The sequence below is a fragment of the Stenella coeruleoalba genome, assembly GCF_951394435.1.
Source record: "Stenella coeruleoalba genome assembly, chromosome: 2".
In the NCBI taxonomy this organism is placed as follows: domain Eukaryota; kingdom Metazoa; phylum Chordata; class Mammalia; order Artiodactyla; family Delphinidae; genus Stenella; species Stenella coeruleoalba.
Window position 1 is genome coordinate 106,818,914 of NC_137147.1, and position 18,248 is coordinate 106,837,161.

Here is an 18,248-nt window from a genome sequence, read left to right on the forward strand (position 1 = left end):
TTCTCTCTCATCCCAGGGGCAGCCTCAGAACAAAGTGAGACGGTCCAGCCAGGAGATGAAGTCTTACAGTTGGCCGGCACTGCCATGCAGGGCCTCACACGGTTTGAAGCCTGGAACATCATCAAGGCGCTGCCTGATGGACCTGTCACTATCGTCCTCAGGAGGAAGAGCCTCCAGTCCAAGGGGACCACAGCTGCTGGAGACCCCTAGGCCCAGCGCCAGAGCTGACACCAGAGCCAACTGCGTGCAGCTCTCCACAACCGCTAATTCTCAGGGTCACTGCTAACCCCACCCCGCTGGGGGAAAGCACAGGCGTGCTTCCTGGTGGCTGCTTGCCCACGTCCGGACGGACCTTCTGGAACGTCACCCAACAAGTGGGCTGTCCCAGAAAGTTAGGGCAGAGTCACACTGGGGTGGCTGATACAAACTACAGACTATGTCTAGAAAGAGCTTACTGATAATATTGTGGTGCTGTAAATAAAATGGATATATGACAACTGGACATGAAATCCATGTTTTGCTTTGCAGATCTTCTAAGGACCATCACTGTGTCTTGATCCACCCCAAACAGCACCCTTTGTTGTTCCCATGACTCTGCAACGGTGGCAGATTTGGAGGGGGACAGCACGTCCTGGTCCACTTGACATCAGCTGGCCCAAGTCAAAGGCCGGAGGCTGAAACCACCCGGAGGGTCACTCACTCACTCACACATCGGGCCGCTGATGTTGGCTGCTGGCTGGGAACTCAGCTGGAGCTGTAGGCCTGTACACTGCAGGAGGCCTCTCCCTGTGGCCTGGGCGTCCTCACAGCGTGGTGGCCGGGTGTCCCCCAGGGAGTGTGAGAGCCACGTACGAGCTGCATCCTTTTTAAGACCTTGCCTCTGACATCAAAGAGCATCACTTCTCCTACGCTCTATCAGTCAGAGCTGGCACAAACCTGCCCCGGTTTAAGGGAAGGGAAAGATTGCTGGGGCTGTTTTTGGAAAAGACAATCTAGCACACAAAACATTTGCAAAACTGGATTTGGTTGGGTTGGAGAAGTGCTCCTAGCCAGGGTGGTACCCGGTGGCAGAGCGAGTAAACAAACAATGGAAACTCCACGTGTGCTCAGCTGCGCCAAGAGAACGGACTAGCGTGAGTCTGAGAGAGGACAACACGATGGCTGCCGCTTAACTCCCACGAGCCAAGCACGGTGCTGGCTTAAGTGGACACTGTCCTTAGTAATCACAGCAGTGTCTACAGAGCGTGCTGTTGTCCCACTGTATAGATGAGGGTACTGAGACCCAGATGTAAGAGGCAACTTGTCCAGCTGGTAAATGATATGCAGAGTGAGTCCTTTCTTCTGTGGTCTGGGAGAGACTAACAGGCCAAGGTGCTTTTAAGTTTGGTCATCGCTTAAAGCCTGATCGTCAAGCTCGGGACAAGGAAATGCATGAGCAACACCCAGCACCCCGTGACGAGGTCTGGACAGTGTGTCAGCCCTGCTCCTGGCCCTGCTCCCGTGAATCAGGGTGTGAGGGAGGACCTGGCAAGGACCACAGACACGACACAAAAGTCCTTACTCCTAGGCCAGTATCAGAGGGGCCATTTTGTTTTGTTTTGTTTTGTTTTTGGCGGTACGCGGGCTTCTCACTGTTGTGGCCTCTCCCGTTGCGGAGCACAGGCTCCGGACGCGCAGGCTCGGCGGCCATGGCTCACGGGCCCGGCCGCTCCGCGGCATGTGGGATCCTCCCGGACCGGGGCACGAACCCACGTCCCCTGCATCGGCAGGCGGACTCTCAACCACTGCGCCACCAGGGAAGCCCCTAGAGGGGTCATCTTAATGTCATCCAATAGCTTCTCCAGGGTCCACAGGAAGCTAAGAATCTGCTTCCTGGCAGTGAACTCTTAGAAAACTCTCCCGGGGAATCATAATCTTCATGCGAGCCCCTTCAGTGACTTCTCCACAGTGGGTGCCAGCCCAGTGCCCTATTCTGCCTGAGAAATTATGTGCTCAGAGTCATCTGTGTCGAGCTCTAGAGGAGACAAGAACTTGGAGATGACCATTTGCGTCAGCTCCTTAGATTTAAGAGAAATGCTGACTTTGAACATGGTCTGACAATGAAAGGTATGACCCCATTCAACACCCACCCTACCGGATCTTACTGTGTGCCTGTCCAAGGCTGGACACCCAGGCCATGGGATTCAGTGGGCACACCCCTCACCCCCGCAATCTCACGTCTGCACACAGTCATGTTTCCTATAATCGGGTTATTGTTTTGAGTCTTATCAAGCAGCCAGGTGATGAAGGTGGACCAGCCTGGGGAAGGAGAGTCTTTCCATCAGGACTGGGAGGTGGTGACAAGGATGAGCGCAGTGCCAGCCATGGGCCTGGGGCACGGAGAGTGCCTCCTTGGGAGCTCAGATGAATCACGTGAGTGAGTGGGGCTGTATGAGGACTCACATGCAGCCAGGATGCGCCCAGGCCCTCCCAGGAACCCCTCTGTCTCTGAAGACCCCCTTCTCCCCCAGCTCAAATAGAACCACTGAGGACGCTGCCACTGCCAGCTTTCCAGTTTCAAATCAAGAATCAGCAAGAAAGGGACTTCCCTGCTGGTGCAGTGGTTTAAGAATCCGCCTGCCAATGCAGGGGACATGGGTTTGAGCCCTGGTCCGGGAAGATCCCACATGCCGCGGAGCAACTAAGCCCGTGCGCCACAACTACTGAAGCCCGCACGCTGCAACTACTGAAGCCTGTGTGCCTAGAGCCCGTGCTCTGCAACAAGAGAAGCCACCGCAACGAGAAGCCCCCGCACCGCAACGCTCGCCGCAATTACAGAAAGCCTGGGTGCAGCAACGAAGACCCGACACAGCCAAGAAATAAATAAATAAATTTATTAAAAAAAAAAAAAAGAATCAGCAAGAAGGTCTTAAAACGAAAACTCATCCATTTGAGCGTCACGATGCTGCAGTTTACAGGTGAGGTTTAGTGCGCCTTGGCCACCTTCTTCAGAGCTGACAGCAGGCAGAGAAAACAGTGCCTTTGCAAACAATGATTCCAGTCATCCCCAACACCGCAAACACACAAACAACAATCCCGGATCTACTTTAACTCTCCAGGGAAATGAGTCCATCCAAGAGTCTCTCCCAGGCAGCCCTCGTTCCTGGCTTTGTACAGCATCTCACTGATTCACCATCATCATCTCATCTGCAGGGACTCTTAAGCAGGCTACCCCAGGACTGGTATTCATGTCCCCAGATTTTCTTTAAAGACAGGAAGCCAAAGCACAGGAGTGTTAAGTGACTGTCCGAGGGCATCATTTCTAACTGGCAGGGATGGGACCACTTGCACGTTTTCTGACTCGGTCCAGTGCTCAAACCGGTTTGACCCACTGCCAGCAGATGCACGCAGGAGCAGTGCAGGTGCAGTCCATGCAGTGGGCCCAGTGAGACGTGCTCTTGGGAGACTGACCTCCCCTCCTGGCCAGACGGGGCAGCACAGGTGGCTCTATCTTGGTATGACCACCACCTTCCTGGGTCTCCTGGGCTGGCGTGCCCAGAATTGGCTGGGTTTGGGAGATCAAATTGTGATGAGTTGATACCGAACGACGTCTGGCACAAGGTAAGGACCCATTAAGTTCTTGGCGAATGAATGAATGAAATCTAAGTACCTATAAGAGTCCTGGAGGGCTTCCCCGGTGGCGCAGTGGTTGGGAGTCCGCCTGCCGATGCAGGGGACACGGGTTCGTGCCCCGGTCCGGGAAGATCCCACATGCCGTGGAGCGGCTGGGCCCGTGAGTCATGGCCGCTGAGCCTGCGCGTCCAGAGCCTGTGCTCCGCAGCGGGAGAGTCCTGTGAAGATTTCTTGATGAGAAGAGGGAGTTGGGGGATGATCTTCATGGCATGATTGTGGGATCTGCAGCTGCATTAGAGCCCAGAAAGAAGGCTTTCTAACCCCCTGACACTGAACTTCCACGTTTTAAACCTTGCTCAGACCTCGGCACATTCAGAAGACAGGCACCCCAGGACTCAAAGGGGGGAAGCAAGATACTCTGATACGAGGAGAACGTTTTCCATCTGGAGGCGCAAAGGCTGAGGACTCTGGAAATTTTCTGCACAGGGTGCTGGTAACCTGAGAAACTGCAATACGAGGGCACTCTGGTCAAACACACGTGGGCCTCCCTCACCAGCAAGTTGGTGGGCCCATGGAGGAGCTCGTGAGGGAATGTTGGAGAATTCCACACAGGACTGTGTGGCCCTGACCGGAGAGAAGGACAGGGAGTCGTGTGGCTGCTGAAGCCCCTTCCAGGTCGTGCTCCCTGGTTCCGACGATGCACCGGGCTGGGCATAGCCCGTTCGGGGTCGTTTCATCTTGCAGCAGGGCCTGGGGGGGATTTTAGCCAGCACTGCTGAGGGTGGGGCATCTGCTCTTCTGTCCTTCCCGCTGACAGCAGTACGGGCTCACCAGGTCCTGGAGGCCAGAGGACTCCTGTCCCATCTTCTATAACAGAACACAAGAACCGGCAAATGCCCAGGGGAGAGGAGGCTCTCCTCCAAGTTCCCCTTGTAGTTGCCCTGAGCCCAGAATCAATTCCAGAGCGCTGCCTGGGCAGGTTCAAACGGCCTGGTTTCCCTGGGGCGCCTGAAGGCTAACTCATGCAGGGGAAAAATAGAGAAAAATGATTTGAACAGAAGAGACAACAAAAGGAGTATTGAAAGTGCTTCTTCCTGAATGCTTAACTCATTTTTTAAGCATCATTTTGCCAAGCTGACGTCTTTTAAGGGGGAAAGTCTGGCACATCCGGGGATCTGTGGTGCAGGACTGAGAGCTCGAATGCTACCAAGGGGCTGGGCCAGGTTCTCGGGATTGATGGTGATTCTTCTCAACAAATGGGGAGACGTGGTCTCTGAGAGTGATCGGCACAGAAAGGCTTTGGACCCGCGAGCATCGCACGGTGCCCGGGCAGAGTCCCTGTCCGGTGGCCGGGCGGCTTGGGGGGCCACCCTGCTGGAGGAGGGGTGCTTGGGAAATGGCAGCCCCACCCAAGTGGAAGGAGGCGCAGGAGGGGCCAGGGCTGCCTCTGGCTGATGTCTGGTCATTGGTGGGTTCCAAAGGTAGAGCGGTTCCACTGGAGCCCGTGTTCTCCCAGGCTCTCCAGCTGCGTCCCAACAATGGCAGCTCCGCTGAGTCATGGCAGTTCTCAGCCCACCAGCCAGGATGTCAGCCGTAGAATTTCTTCACTGCTTTCTGGAGGTTGGCGTAAAACCCGGCCATGCTGCGGGGAAAGAAGGAGTCCACCACGCCCTGCGGAAGGTAACCACTGAGGTCGGTCTGGAAGAACGTGACCAGGCTGGTCTTGTTGGGCTCCCTGTGAAAGCAAGGCCAGGGCTGTTATGCGTCTGGAGCAGAGAGCCCGCCCAGGGGAACGGTCCAGACCCAGGGGTTTCGCTGGGTTCACTGCCCAGGGCATCCCTCAGGACCTGCTTCTTTTCAGGATGGAAGCGGGTCCTCTCGTGGATGCTTCCATGGCCCCGCCAGGCCGTTGCGCGAGGACGACCCCCCACTTCCAGCCCAGGAAGGTCATTCGTTCCCTGTGCCCGACTCACTCGGCAAAGGCTTTCAGAGAAGTCACTCCTGTACCGGGTCCTGGGAGGAACAGACACAATGCTGCACTCTGTCCATTGAGGGCAGCGGTTCTCCAAATGGTCTGGCAGCTCCTGGGGGCTCCTGACACCCTTTCAAGGGGTCTGCAAGGTCAGAGCTATTTTCGTCACAACACTAAGATGTGATTTGCCTTTTTCACTCCCATTCTCTCAGCGTGTACTTCACTCTCACGAATTTTCTCTTGGCCAGGACCATGAGGGCATGGGCTTCGTGGAGACCACTGAGCATTTTATTTGAATGGAGCTGTCAACAGCTTCCGGGGGAGGTTTCCAGAGGCTACGTGAGATGTGATATCACAACAGACTGAATGCAGAAGCAGATATGAGCTTCTGTTAAACCTGACATTAAAGAGATTTCCCAAAATGTCAAATAGGGCCACTCTTCACTGTTTTTCTCCTCTTTTGAAAAATATGGTTACTTTTCACAAAAATATTTATGGGAACATATAATACACGTATTCTCATTATTTTAAAGTAAATGTTTTTTAAATAGCCCCGTTTTAATTTCAAGTATAGTAAATACTGATGGATATAATCCACATGAACAGAAGCCCTTTGATGCCCTGAATAATATTTAAGAGTGGAATGGAGCCTCAGACCAAAAGTGTGAGAAGGGCTGACGTAGAGACCTGACGCGTAACTCGCGCCCACGTGAAGGGGCTTCGGCTGGGGGTGGCAGAAGCCCCGAGGGAGGCCACAACACGGAACATGGCACAGACCTGTGCCGAAGTCGAGAGGCGGCGTCCGCTCACCAACCTAGCAACTCAGCGGACCTCCCTGGGCTGCACACGTAGTGGCCTCACGCTCAGGGGCACAAGGCAGTGAAGCCCACCAGCGAGAGTCAGATTCAGTGAGGGGCGCGCACGGGAGGAAATGGGACCCAACTTGGTAGGGACAAGGGGTCTTCAGTGTCACAAACTTCCCAATTGCCAGGACAACAAAGGCACGGGCTTTGCGGAGACCATTTGGCGTTTCATTTGAATGGAGCTGTCAGCAGCCTCAGAGTCTCAACAGGAACCCCACGGAGCATTGCACCTGCCCATCAAATGTTTCCTGACATCCTGGAGGTCAAGGGCTGAGAAGTGGAGAGCCTTTAGAACCTTGCCCTCCCTCCCAGATGCACAGACAGGGCCGGGGACCAGCAGATGAATGACAGTGCAGGACGGTGCTGGCTGGGCAGGCTTCTCTCCTCTGCTCATGCCTTCTCTGCACAGAGCCTGAACTCGGGGCGGGGCTGGGGGGGCACAGACTGCCTTCCATCCCAAAGCCTCAGCATCATCGGACTCTATTCCTTGCTCACCAGCCCCCAGCCCCTCCACCTTTGCTGGGACCTTCTCTCTTCTCTCTGTTCCTCCTCTCCGGGCTCACTCAAGCCCCCGTACTTCTCAGTGCTGTCCTCTTTGGCCTGAACAGGTGAGGGAGAAAGTCTGCCCAGTGACCATGCTCTCCTCCGGGTGAAGACGGGGCTTGGGAGGAGGTAAACACGCAACAGGCCGGGTGGAAGAGGCAAACTCGGTACCTTACAGAGTGGTCACGGTGAAGAGTGTTTCTCGCTTGGACATCATTAACAGAGCTGGCAAAGGGGGGCTCAGAGAGATGTTGGAATCACCTGGTCTCCCCATGGAGAAGGCTGGGCTAGGTAACGGCGTCCACCACTGGTCCTTGTTGTAAGGATTCGTGAGCTAACACGTGCAGAGCACTCAGCAGACTCGCTGGGCACAGAGCAGGGCTGCATTCACGATGTGACTACGCTACCCCTGCTACAAACACCAGCCCCCCCGCCTGCAGAACAACCAGAACCCGACAGCTCTGCCCTGTCCGCTGCAGCCACTCGACTCAGGCGCCACCATCCCTCACCTCTAATTAGTCCCCTTGCTCTGGCTCACAACCTCGCCCACTCCAGAGGCATCACAGCACTGGACACCCAGCTCAGGGCACATACTGTTCCAGACTCCCTGCCAGCTCCCCATTCGATTCCGAGGACAGCGCCCACGACTCCAAGATGTGGGCCCTGCTCCCTCGGTGACGGGATCTCCTTGCCTTTCCCCCTGCTCACTGCCATCTGGCACAATGGCCTCCATGCCATTCCCTCAATGGCCCTTGCCTGCCCCCACCTCAGGGACTTTGGACCTGCTTATCCCTCTGCCAGGAACGCACTCCCCCCAGCCCCCTTCCATCCCCAAGGCTCCCTGTGCTGTGCTTTGGTCAAACGTCCTATCAGGGGGGCCTTTGGTCTAGCTCCCCCATCCCTCCCCGGCACCTTTATCTGGTTTCAGTTTTCTCCAAATCATTTAAAATCTGATCATTACAAGCGTGTACATCTGATATAATTATGGTGCTTGTGTTTTGTCTGTCTACCCTGCTCCCACTAGAATCTAAGTTCCAAGAAGGCTTATCTGTTTTGAAGGGTCAATATCTAGATTAAGAGCATAGATTTTGGAGTCAGATGCTATAGCTTGACCAGCTCCTGGCTGTGTGATCTTGAGTAAGTTACATAACCTCTCTGTGCCCAGAGTCCTCATATAAAAAATGAAGGTAATAACAGTACCTTAGAATTGTTATAAGAATAAAAATGAGTTAAATTATAAAATATAAAGAAGAGTGCCTGACACACAGGAGTGATGTATAAACATTTGCTGCTGTTCCTGTCACGATTAGTATCGCTTCTTGAATCCATAGCGCCTAGAACAGGCCTATATTCATAGAGTGATGGGAACCATCACAGTCACAGGCTTCAGATCCACATAAAATGCTTTCAGATCCACATAAAATGCTTTCAAGCGAGCTGAGTCAAAACCTCCACACTAGGGACTCCCCTGGTGGTCCAGGGGTTAAGACCCCACGCTTCCACTGCAGCGGAGGCAGGTTCCATCCCTGGTCGGGGAACTAAGATCTCGCATGCTATGCGGTGTGGCCAAAAGATAAAACAACAAGAAATATATATATATAACATATTGGGAAGAAATATTTGTAACATATATAATAAGAAATGTTTTTAAAATGTCTTAAGAAAAACACCTCCACACTAGCTGGGTTTTGGCTCTAAGTGACCCCGCTACAAAGTCTGTGCAATCAACTCTTGCCATCTGGAATGAGGCATAATGATACTCATCAAATTGTATGTTCTCCCCAAGGAAGATATCCATAGAATTCAGCCCCTAAGGGGAAGGTGCGCTGACTCTTATTCTGAAAATTCCTCTGTGCGCGCGCGCGTGTGTGTGTGTGCGCGCGCGTGTGCGCATGGCGAGGGGAGCTGTGTTGGACTGCAGCTATGCTATTATTTTCAAACTCATAAAGTTTTGCTACGTTTAACAGAAGTCTGCCACAAGATGTCTGAAAAGCCAGCTTAGTCAGAAGTGTTAGGTGGACGTGTGGGATGTGGGTTTTCGGTACAATGCTATAGCACCAAAACCCTTCTCCTGGGATTGTGCAGTGACAGCATCGATGTTTCCCCTGCTGGTGTCTGTTTGTGGGTTGCAGGGTGACAGGGACAGACCCTCAGGTACAGTTTCTTTCTTTGTCAACTTGAGTGGTTCCCAGGATAAACCAGTGACCTTTGGGTTATTATTACACGGAAAGCTCCTGGTAAAAACCTGGCCCTGGTGGCCCAGCGGTTAAGACTCCACGCTTCCACTGCAAGGGGCGTGGGTTCGATCCCTGGTCAGGGAACTAAGATCCCGCACGCTGCTCGGTGAGGCCAAAACCAAAAACCCAAAAACCCCAAAAGAACCTGGCCATGACCTGCGAGAAAATAGGGACAGAACCGTTTCTGAGCTCAGTTCTGGGGCTGACTCACGGTGTGCTCTGAGAATCGCCCTTTAGCCCCGAGCATCTCCACCCCATTCCTCGGTGAGGGGTGAGGAGCACCGTGTGGGATTCGGGGCGAGGACAGCTAAGCTCTTGCCTGCTCCAGGCTGCTGGAGAGCACTCAGAACATGGAGGAGAAGACTGGGTGCCCAGGGCCCCCATGGCCAGCCTGTGAGCCTGCACAGACCACCTAACTTCCCCGAGCCTCAGTTTCCTCATTTGCTAAACAGCACCGTGACATTTGCTCAGCTTGCCTGGGGCCGGAGGGAGGGTTCCCCACATCAGAAACAATGACACTTGCCCACAATTCTTTCCCACGTGCCTAGAACTTTGGCATGTTACGTCACCAAGGTGTGTGTATAGGGTTCCGTAACATCAAGGCCTACAGAGTGGCGAGGCATTTTTATTACTACGAATCATCATTAATGTTGCCATTGAGTAGAATGTCCTCAGTGAAGCCACAGTTAGGTCTGGGCACATCATTCAATCCAAGAGGTTATCCTTACCCTGGCAGAGGTCCACAGAAGCAACCACAAGGATGGTTAAATCCTCTCACATAACCTGGCTTTGGGGGACATAACAGATGCTCCACACTGGTAGCTGGAAGACAGAGAAAGACGCTCAGTGAGCTACAACTTCGGGCAGTTGGGCCACTGCCGCTGAAGGGCCTTACCGGGCACCCACGGTGGGTACAGACCAGTCATCTGGAGCCCAGGCGTCAGAGGACGACCCTGCCACTTGGCCCTGAGCTCTTCCTACTGCCGCCCCCCATCCCTCACACTCACACACACGTTCACACATACTCGTGCGCACACACACACGCACACACTCATGTCCACAGCTTCCCCAAGCCTGCTGGAATATTAGAGAAAACAACATTTCAGACTATGAGGCCTGGGGGCAGGAGAACGAAGGGACCCCTCTCAAATCGCAGCCACGAGAGGTGTGGATGGACACACAATCGACCCCCATGTGGAAGATTCAGAGGAGTGGCAGGCGCTGTGGCTTTCAGCGGGATGCACCATCGAAAGTGCAGAGGCAGGAACTCTGCTCCTCGTGGGAAGGAGGGGAGCGGACAGCCCCACAGCCCTCTCGGGACGGTGCTCCGTGGGTGCAGGGAATCACCGCACCCTGGGGTTCCCTGAAGCCAAACCGTACCCCGCATGTCTAGGGTACAAACTATGCACCTCAGCAGGGATGAAAACGGGGTGCTGATGAAATCTGCGATTTATAACTAAAATTACTAGTGTGTGGACTCTCCCACCTCAGACCTCCCCGGCACAGAATCTCCCCAAACCTGACAAGGGGAGGCTGGCACAGAAAAAAGGACCCAGGCTGTGAGTGCTCCAGGGATTTCCAGCTGGTCGGCTTTCCTTGAAGAGCTGGGCGGGTGTGGAGGAGACAGAGCCCAGCATCCCACGAAGGCTTTGCAGCAGCCCTGCCGTCACTCACCATTGGAACTGATGGTCCCATCCTCATACGTCTTGACCAGCACCAGGTCCACAAAGTCTCTGGGAGAGATGAGCTTCATGACGGCCGAGGGGGTGGTGGTTCTGCTGACGCACTGTGTCTGTCAGAGCAAAGGGGGATCCAGCTGCGTCTGATGGCTGCGCATCTGCTCCCCGCCCCAACTCGACTCGGAGCTCATCCACCCTGTCCCCATACCCCAGGGTCTGGAAAATGGGAATAGCACTGACAGCAGTGTGGTGCTGTGACCTGGAGGGTCTAGAATGAACTTTCCTGGACGTGCCAAGGGTCATGGCAACACACCCAGCTCGTAGAATCCAGGGTTGTGACACGGGCTGCCCATGGCCAATCAGGACCACTCTGAGCTTATGTTTCAAAAGATCATGAGAGTTGCCATTAATTGAGCACGTAGTAAGAGCCCGGCTGGACAAAGCTCTCAGTCGTCCTTTGCAACTGAGAAATAGGTTTCACGAACCCATTTCACAGGTAGGAAACTGAGGCTTGGAGAGATGAAGGAATTCACCACAAAGCTCAGGGTGGAGATGAGGCCTGAATAGGGCCAGGAGTAGGGTGAGGCAAGAGAGACCATTCCTTCCTAAGGCCGACCGGGTACTTGCCTAACCCTGAGAGCAGTGCCTCCTTAAATGTGTGTCCTGGGTAGCTTTCTGGTTTCTCCCAGCCCCAGCCCTGGGAGGTAGCACCCCTTGAACTGCACTCCATCTCAGAATATCCCACCAAGTCCATTCTCCCACTTTACAAGCCAAGGGCCCTTCAAACCCACCCCATGCTTTATCCCATGATTCCCCTCCTCCAGCAGGACCCCAGTCCTTTCAAGGTCACAAGGTACAGGTCAGGCCCGAGGATGGGACAGTCCTGGGGAGACCTCTGGGGAGCAGGCGAGAAGGTCTCTTGCCTCTTTGGCTATTAAGACTAGGGGCACCGTGTGTTGCTGAGAAAACTCTGACCCTGGATATGAGTCTTCCAGGTGGGCATGCAATTCCTGGGGGCACTTAAGAACTTTCCAGTGGGCTCTGGGAGCACTGGGAATCAGTTTCCAGAGGGCTCATCCTCCATGTGTCCTTCCTAGAATGACCTGCCTGAGAACAGCCTGCACCTTCATGCAGGTTTCCCTTTCCCACATGAGAAAGGTGCCACATACCCCACCCATCTGGAATCTTCCAATCATACACTGTCCTAGGGTGTAAAATCCTCCAGGGGGCCAAAGGGACACTGAGGGACGCTGATTTCAATATTTAACCGAGGCACTGCACACTGGAGTTAGAATTTCCATGTTTTCCCCTCTCTTAAAGCATATATTCTTTTTAAAGGCCAAAGCTTGTTGCTAGAAACAAGGTAATTTTGCCTTTTCTGAATTCTAGTAGTTTGTAGTTAGGAATGGCAGAAGTGATGAGATTTTTAAAAAAGTAACTATACAGCTTCCACTCCTGATTATTGCTACAAAACGCATCAATCCTGAAAGAGAGTGTCTGGAGAACAAGATGAAGAGGACATATTGGTAAGAAATGCTGAAAGCGGCAGCACGTCACAGACTTGTGGCAGGGCTCTGTATCTCACCCATCCACCCATCCATCTACTATCTATCAATCCTAGAATTAGGATATTTGAGATTTGTCAAAATCATGCTGTCATTCTGTTATTACATTTCCATTATGTTTCAAAGGGCATTAACCCATGTTTCCTCAACTTCAAGCATTTGTGTATAATTATTTGTATATTATCTTCACAATTTTTTCCTATCTCTGGTAGCACCTATCCTGTTATTCACTTAATATTTTTATCTAAATGTGCTCACTTTTTAAAAGTTAAACTTATTTTAAAAAGGAGGCTATTTAACTACTGGAAATGAAAAAAAGGTACCACTTGGCATAAATAAAAGACAACTGCAAAAAAAATATATATATATATATGTATACATATACACACACACAAGGGATTTTTGGGTTCTAATTCTGAGCCTGAGGCCAGCTGTCTGTTTGTTGTAATGGAGATTTGCAAGTGTTAAACAGGTGTCAAAGGCACATTAGCACCTATCCCAGACTTTTCCCTTCAAGTTATCAGAGAGATTGAAGATTTGAAATGGGGTGACCTCCCTATGTGTGATTCAGTTTCAGCTTTGACTGTTAAAGACCTAATACACTGAATCACCTAGTGCCCCAACATTAGGTGCCCCACCCTTCAGGAAACACTGACATCATTTGTGATAATGAACTGAAATGTGAATTCTTGGTCAAGGTTAAGAACACTTGGGTCCTACGGACTGACCAGTAAAGAACTATGGCTTGAGGTTTCACAGCACCATCTACAGAAACACCCAAGAGGGTACCATGTCCGCAGATGTCAAAATCAAGGCACCATTCAAATTTAAAAAAGCCGGCAACATTTCCCCAGGGCAACTTTTTAATTCGTTTTGGCTATGTTTTGTGTTGTTTTTTCTCCTTAACTTCTATAATCAAAAGGAGGTGGATACTTAATACTACAGCGGATCCCAGGGCAGGACAAACTAGATCTTTGTTGTCCAATACGGTAGCCACTAGTTCCATGTGGCTATTTAAATTTACATCGAGTCATGAAAATTAAGTAAAATGAACAATTTATTTCTTCAAACTAGACACCTTTCAAATGCTCTGTGGCCACGTGGGGCTAGTGGCTACCGTATTGAACAGTGCTGTTGGAGAATATTTCCATCATAGCGGAAAGTTCTCCTGGGCAGCGCTAGAGTAGATACCACACATTTTACCAATGGAGCAACTGTCATCCAGCATCTGCCGCCTGGCACAGCGTTACAGCTGGCAGAGAATCCTGACTCTTTGGCCAGGACTCAATTCATTACCATGGTCCCAGGAACGGGCAATATTTCAAACTAGAGCGGATGTTTCCAATCCAGGCACTGCTTCAGCATACTCAGAGCTAATGTCCACTCTGCACTCCTGCTTTCATCATCCACTGCTATGTTCTCTCAGCTCTGTTTAGGGCAGCTCTACCTCTCTGGGTCTCATCGTTACCTACCTGTACCTGGGCCGAGGCTGGGTTTGAGTGTCAAGCAGTGGGCAACCTGTTTGCTGGGCTTCAGGGGCTCACAGTGTACTCCTCTTGCCTAAAGGTGTCACTGACCCCCCGCAGAGGGAACAGAGTCAGGTTACTGTCTAGGGATAACAGTGCTTAGAAAGACTTACATCAGTGATGCTTTCGATAATTTCAAAACTGTTCACATTCTCATCCCACTTATCTCGTAGGGTCCCAGCAAGTGGCTTCACACAGTCCCACACCTGCTCTGGTGTCCCATTCACAATGCCTTCTCCTCGGTACCTGGAGCACAAAGAGGAATGTGACCCCAAGGCGTCAAACTTGTTTATCCTGGGATGACATATAAGGACTAGAAGTCACGTCTGTCGCTGTTCTTTAAGACAGCCTTGCAGAGAAGGGGCTGACATTTACCAGCCCACCTCCCCTCAGGCCTGCAGGAATGGACGGAAGGCAAGCTTTCATAAGAATATAGTTTGAGGAAATGATGTAGTTAAACACGGAAACTTTTCTGGAAGGTAACTGGCAAGTTGATTCCAGGTGCTAGGGTTGACTAGAGTCTCTTAGGAAGCAAACCCACAGAAACAGCAGGAAAGGTGTGGCACCTTTGACAAGCTTTGAACAAGGGGTGCACTTACAGGTTCCCTGGAAACTCCGCAGACGGCCTCCAGGAAACTGAAACTCCGTTCTGTCAAAAGGCACAGAATCGCAAAATTTTAGAGCTAGAAGGGCCCTTGGGAGATCACCAGGCCCAATCCCCTGTTTTACCGAAGAAAAGTCGAGAGACCCAAGAGATGCAAATCTCCAAGGTACCCAACTGACATGTAGCAGAGTGGGGACTGGTCCAGGACAAAGCTGCCCCCAGGAGGATGTGATGGACAAAGGGATCTTATGTGGCTGACTGGAAGAGCACTGGGGAGTTTTCAAACCACCTTAAAAATCACCATGCATCTTGTTTCCTCGGGCAATTTATGTCTGTTTGTTAAAAATCCTAAGTGTCCAGTGACCAACACCATCCCTCTGCCACCTTCCCGGGAAGGCAGAGAGGGGCTCCTGCTCTGAGGAAAGGAGTAAAGGCTTTGGAGCCTGGTGCTTCCGGTTCCATCCTAACCATTTACCAGCCAGGTGACCTTGGCCAAGTCTTTCAAAGAAAGGGACAGATACTTATCTCCCGGGGGGGTCATTGTGTGCAAAAACAGACTCGATAATTTTTTAAGGAAACAACCCCCAGTGCGATCTCCTCCTCAGTCTAGCTCCGGAGGATGGAACGCAGAAAACCTCCAGGAGAGAGCAGCCTGGGGGCTTCTGGAACCCCGGCCCCAGGGAGCAAAGGCCCCCTCGACCCCTTCCTGCCCAGCTCCTCACTCACGCCTTCCCGGCAAATCTTCCATCCTGACTCGTCTCGCCGGTACTGGAGCATCTTCTCCGCCACCACCTCGCTTATCTGCGCGGCCAACGCCGGGTCCATTGCGCCGAGAGCTGCGCGAGGTTGCTGGCTCGCAGGTGCGGTGTGCGGTGGCGGCCGGGCACTTAGGTATGGGAGGCCGGAAAGCCCGGGCCAGCAGAGGAGCCCGGAGTCCCGCCCCCAGCCCCGCCCCCGCTCTAGGATTGGCCTAGACCATCAGACAGACCCTGCCCCTCTCTGAGATTGGCAGGGTCGGAGATCACCGGCCAGTCACTGCAGGACGCTCTCCGCCCCGACGGGTCCGAGGCGCGCCCCGCACGGTCCTGCAGAACCTGCTTTTCGCCCGTCCCAGCTCAGGGAGGGGCTCTGGGACTCCGGAACTTGAGAAGGCCGGTGGTGGAGAGCCAAGTGGGCCGGGCCAGGTCGTGCGCAGCGTCGTAGACTTGTGTAAGGAGCGTGGACTTCTGTGTTGAATGCACAGAGGCTTTCAGCCAGGCGGGAAGATGGAGAAATTTCCATCCGAAATACCTTTCTAGGGCGGCTGTTGCCGGGGTGCAAGAGGGAATGAGCGTAGAGACTGGGAGGCCCGTTAGGAAGCTGCAGCGATAGTGAGAGAGATGGGGGTGGCCTGGAGCAGGGGCTGGGTGATGGGGGTGGAGAGAAGAGGACCCCTCGTAAAGTGCTTAGAAGGTAGAACGTAGAGATCTCTGTGACAGATGGTGGAGGCCGGAGGAGCAGGAAGCATCGTGACTCCCACCTTATGGCTTGAGCCACGGGTGGCTTAGCTGAGCTGGGGACAAGACAGACTGGAGGGGGAACATGGTGCGTTCAGTTCTGGGCATGTTCAGTTGGAGGTGCCTGAAAGACCTCTATGTGATGTCCGGGAGACAGTGGGATACGCTGGCATCTGGGAGAGAGCTGGGCTCCAGATAAGAGGTCGCAGGGTTCTGTGCCTCTGGGTGGCATCTACCTTGGAGGGTGAGTGGGGGGGGTCACACCACTCCAGCCTCCTATCCTATCCTCCTCTTCAGCGCTATAACCAACTAAATATTTGAAAAGGTCAACACTGAGATCAGTTTGTATTTTCTGTTGTGTGTGCTTATTATTTCATTTAAAGGTTTGAAAAAAAATGGTGTAAAGAAAATGACTACTTGAAACCCCCTTTTGGAAGATGTGATGGGCTGCCAGGTGTTAAGAAGCCGGATGGGGAATTAGGGAGTCCAAGTTCTAGACCTGGTTTCACCCACACTTTGCCATGTGCTTTTGAGCAAGTCACTTAGCCTGTTTGCTTGTAGGTGAAATGGGACCATAATGAATGTCTCCCCATGCCACTGTGATAGGCAAGTGAAGAAATGCATGTGAATGTACCTTGGAGCCATTAAAAAAAAAAAAAAGGACCAATAAGTTAACCATGGTTAAAAAATTAAGCACATCAAAATCTCATAAAAAGTCAGATCATAGTCTGAGGGAAAAATTAGAGCGTATTTTAACTAGAAGGAAGTTTTCTTCATGTACCAAGTGCTCTTACAAATCACTAAGTCATTTTCAAATAACCCAACAGACCAAAAGAACGCATCAGATATGAACAGACACTTTGCAGAAAAATAAATTAGCACGGCTAACATGGATATGAGAAGATGCAGAACCACCCCCATAGTTAAGGAATTAAAACTTAAAACAAGGGGACACTTTTTACACCTATCTGAGGGACAGATCTGAAGAGGTTTGTCCCTCAGGGGACAAACAAAGGACAAACAAGAGGCTGACAAATCTGACAGCGGTTAATTCCGTGTTGATGAGTATATGGAGAAACAGTTGTTTTTATACAACTTTATACAGTTGTTTTTACGCTCTGTGGGTGAGAGTGTAAATTTATGTAACCTTCTGGGAGCAAAATAACATGTATTAAAATTTTAATTTACTTTTTTTTTGACCCAGCAACTCCTGCACACAGATGTGTAAGATTGATCTTGCAACTGGAAACAACCTAGTGTTTGTCAATTGATTAAACAAAGTTACAGGAAGTAACAATAGATTAAACAAAGTTACATTTATTAGATTATTATGTAGCCATTAATATAGTGTGGCCCAGATGAAAAAAGGTGGGGCTGGAACAGACAGGAAATACTCAACAGAGCCTAGGGAACTAGAAGTATGAGCGGATATGAGTGGACTATTTTAATCAAGAGCAATTCACTCTCTATGAAGGAAACAAATGGTATTTTCAAGCTTAACTTTAAAATAACTTAAAATTATTTAAATTCTTACCCGCACCAAATAAAATGTTTATGTGTGTACTAACAGGGAAAATATCCACTATATATATTAAAAAAATGTAAATTGAAGGACAGCGGTACTGTAGATAAGAATAAGAGTCAGGGCTCAAGTCCGAGTGCCCTGGTTCAAATCCCAGTGTCACCATTTACTAGCCGTGACCTTGGTGAATAACTGACCATTCCAGACCTTTGCATCCTCATTTGGAAAATGAGAAAATGAGTAGTACTAACTCATAGGGTTGACATGTGGGTTAAAGGATTTAATAAATGAATAGCAATGAGAATGGTGCTTGGCATACAATAAGTATATATTTATATATAGTATCATAGTATGATATATATCATATATCATGTATATATATCTTGAGTGAGAAAGAGAAATAACTAGAGATGTGCTTATATATGATATTTTTATGTTTACATATATGTTATGTATGTTTATATATGTACTATAGGTGTGGAATATTCACTTCTAGAAAGGTATAGAATAAACTGTTAACAGGAGGGGGTAATGCCACAGGACACTTCTTTTTCATTTTATATCATCATATACTGCTTAATATATTAATTACTAGCATGTAGGTTTGCTTAAATTTAAAAAGCGTTATT

General features: G+C 51.0%; 2 protein-coding genes across 5 annotated transcripts in view; one reads left to right on the plus strand and one right to left on the minus strand.

Annotated features, from left to right (window-relative positions):
- The window catches only part of IL16 (interleukin 16), an 83,173-nt gene extending 82,520 nt beyond the window's left edge, over positions 1 to 653 (plus strand). For all 3 annotated transcript variants that reach the window (XM_079914068.1, XM_079914066.1, XM_079914067.1), the window contains exon 18: positions 17 to 653. In XM_079914068.1, the coding sequence (XP_079770194.1) occupies positions 17 to 210 (194 nt within the window). In that variant the 3' untranslated portion in view covers positions 211 to 653. The remainder of the gene's footprint in view (positions 1 to 16) is intronic.
- Positions 654 to 3,981: 3,328 nt separating this feature from the next.
- STARD5 (StAR related lipid transfer domain containing 5) lies at positions 3,982 to 15,772 on the minus strand. 2 transcript variants are annotated; one of them, XM_079913509.1, is made up of 6 exons: positions 15,328 to 15,772; positions 14,597 to 14,646; positions 14,111 to 14,243; positions 10,902 to 11,019; positions 9,956 to 10,049; positions 3,982 to 5,347 (listed from the first exon to the last, which is right to left on the minus strand). In XM_079913509.1, the coding sequence occupies exons 1-6, from the start codon at positions 15,424 to 15,426 to the stop codon at positions 5,200 to 5,202; spliced, it is 642 nt and encodes a 213-aa protein (XP_079769635.1). In that variant the 5' UTR covers positions 15,427 to 15,772; the 3' UTR covers positions 3,982 to 5,199. The 2 variants fall into 2 exon arrangements, with proteins under 2 accessions (XP_079769635.1, XP_079769636.1); XM_079913510.1 differs by having other exon boundaries at positions 14,204 to 14,243; positions 15,328 to 15,462.
- Between the last annotated feature and the right edge of the window lie 2,476 nt (positions 15,773 to 18,248).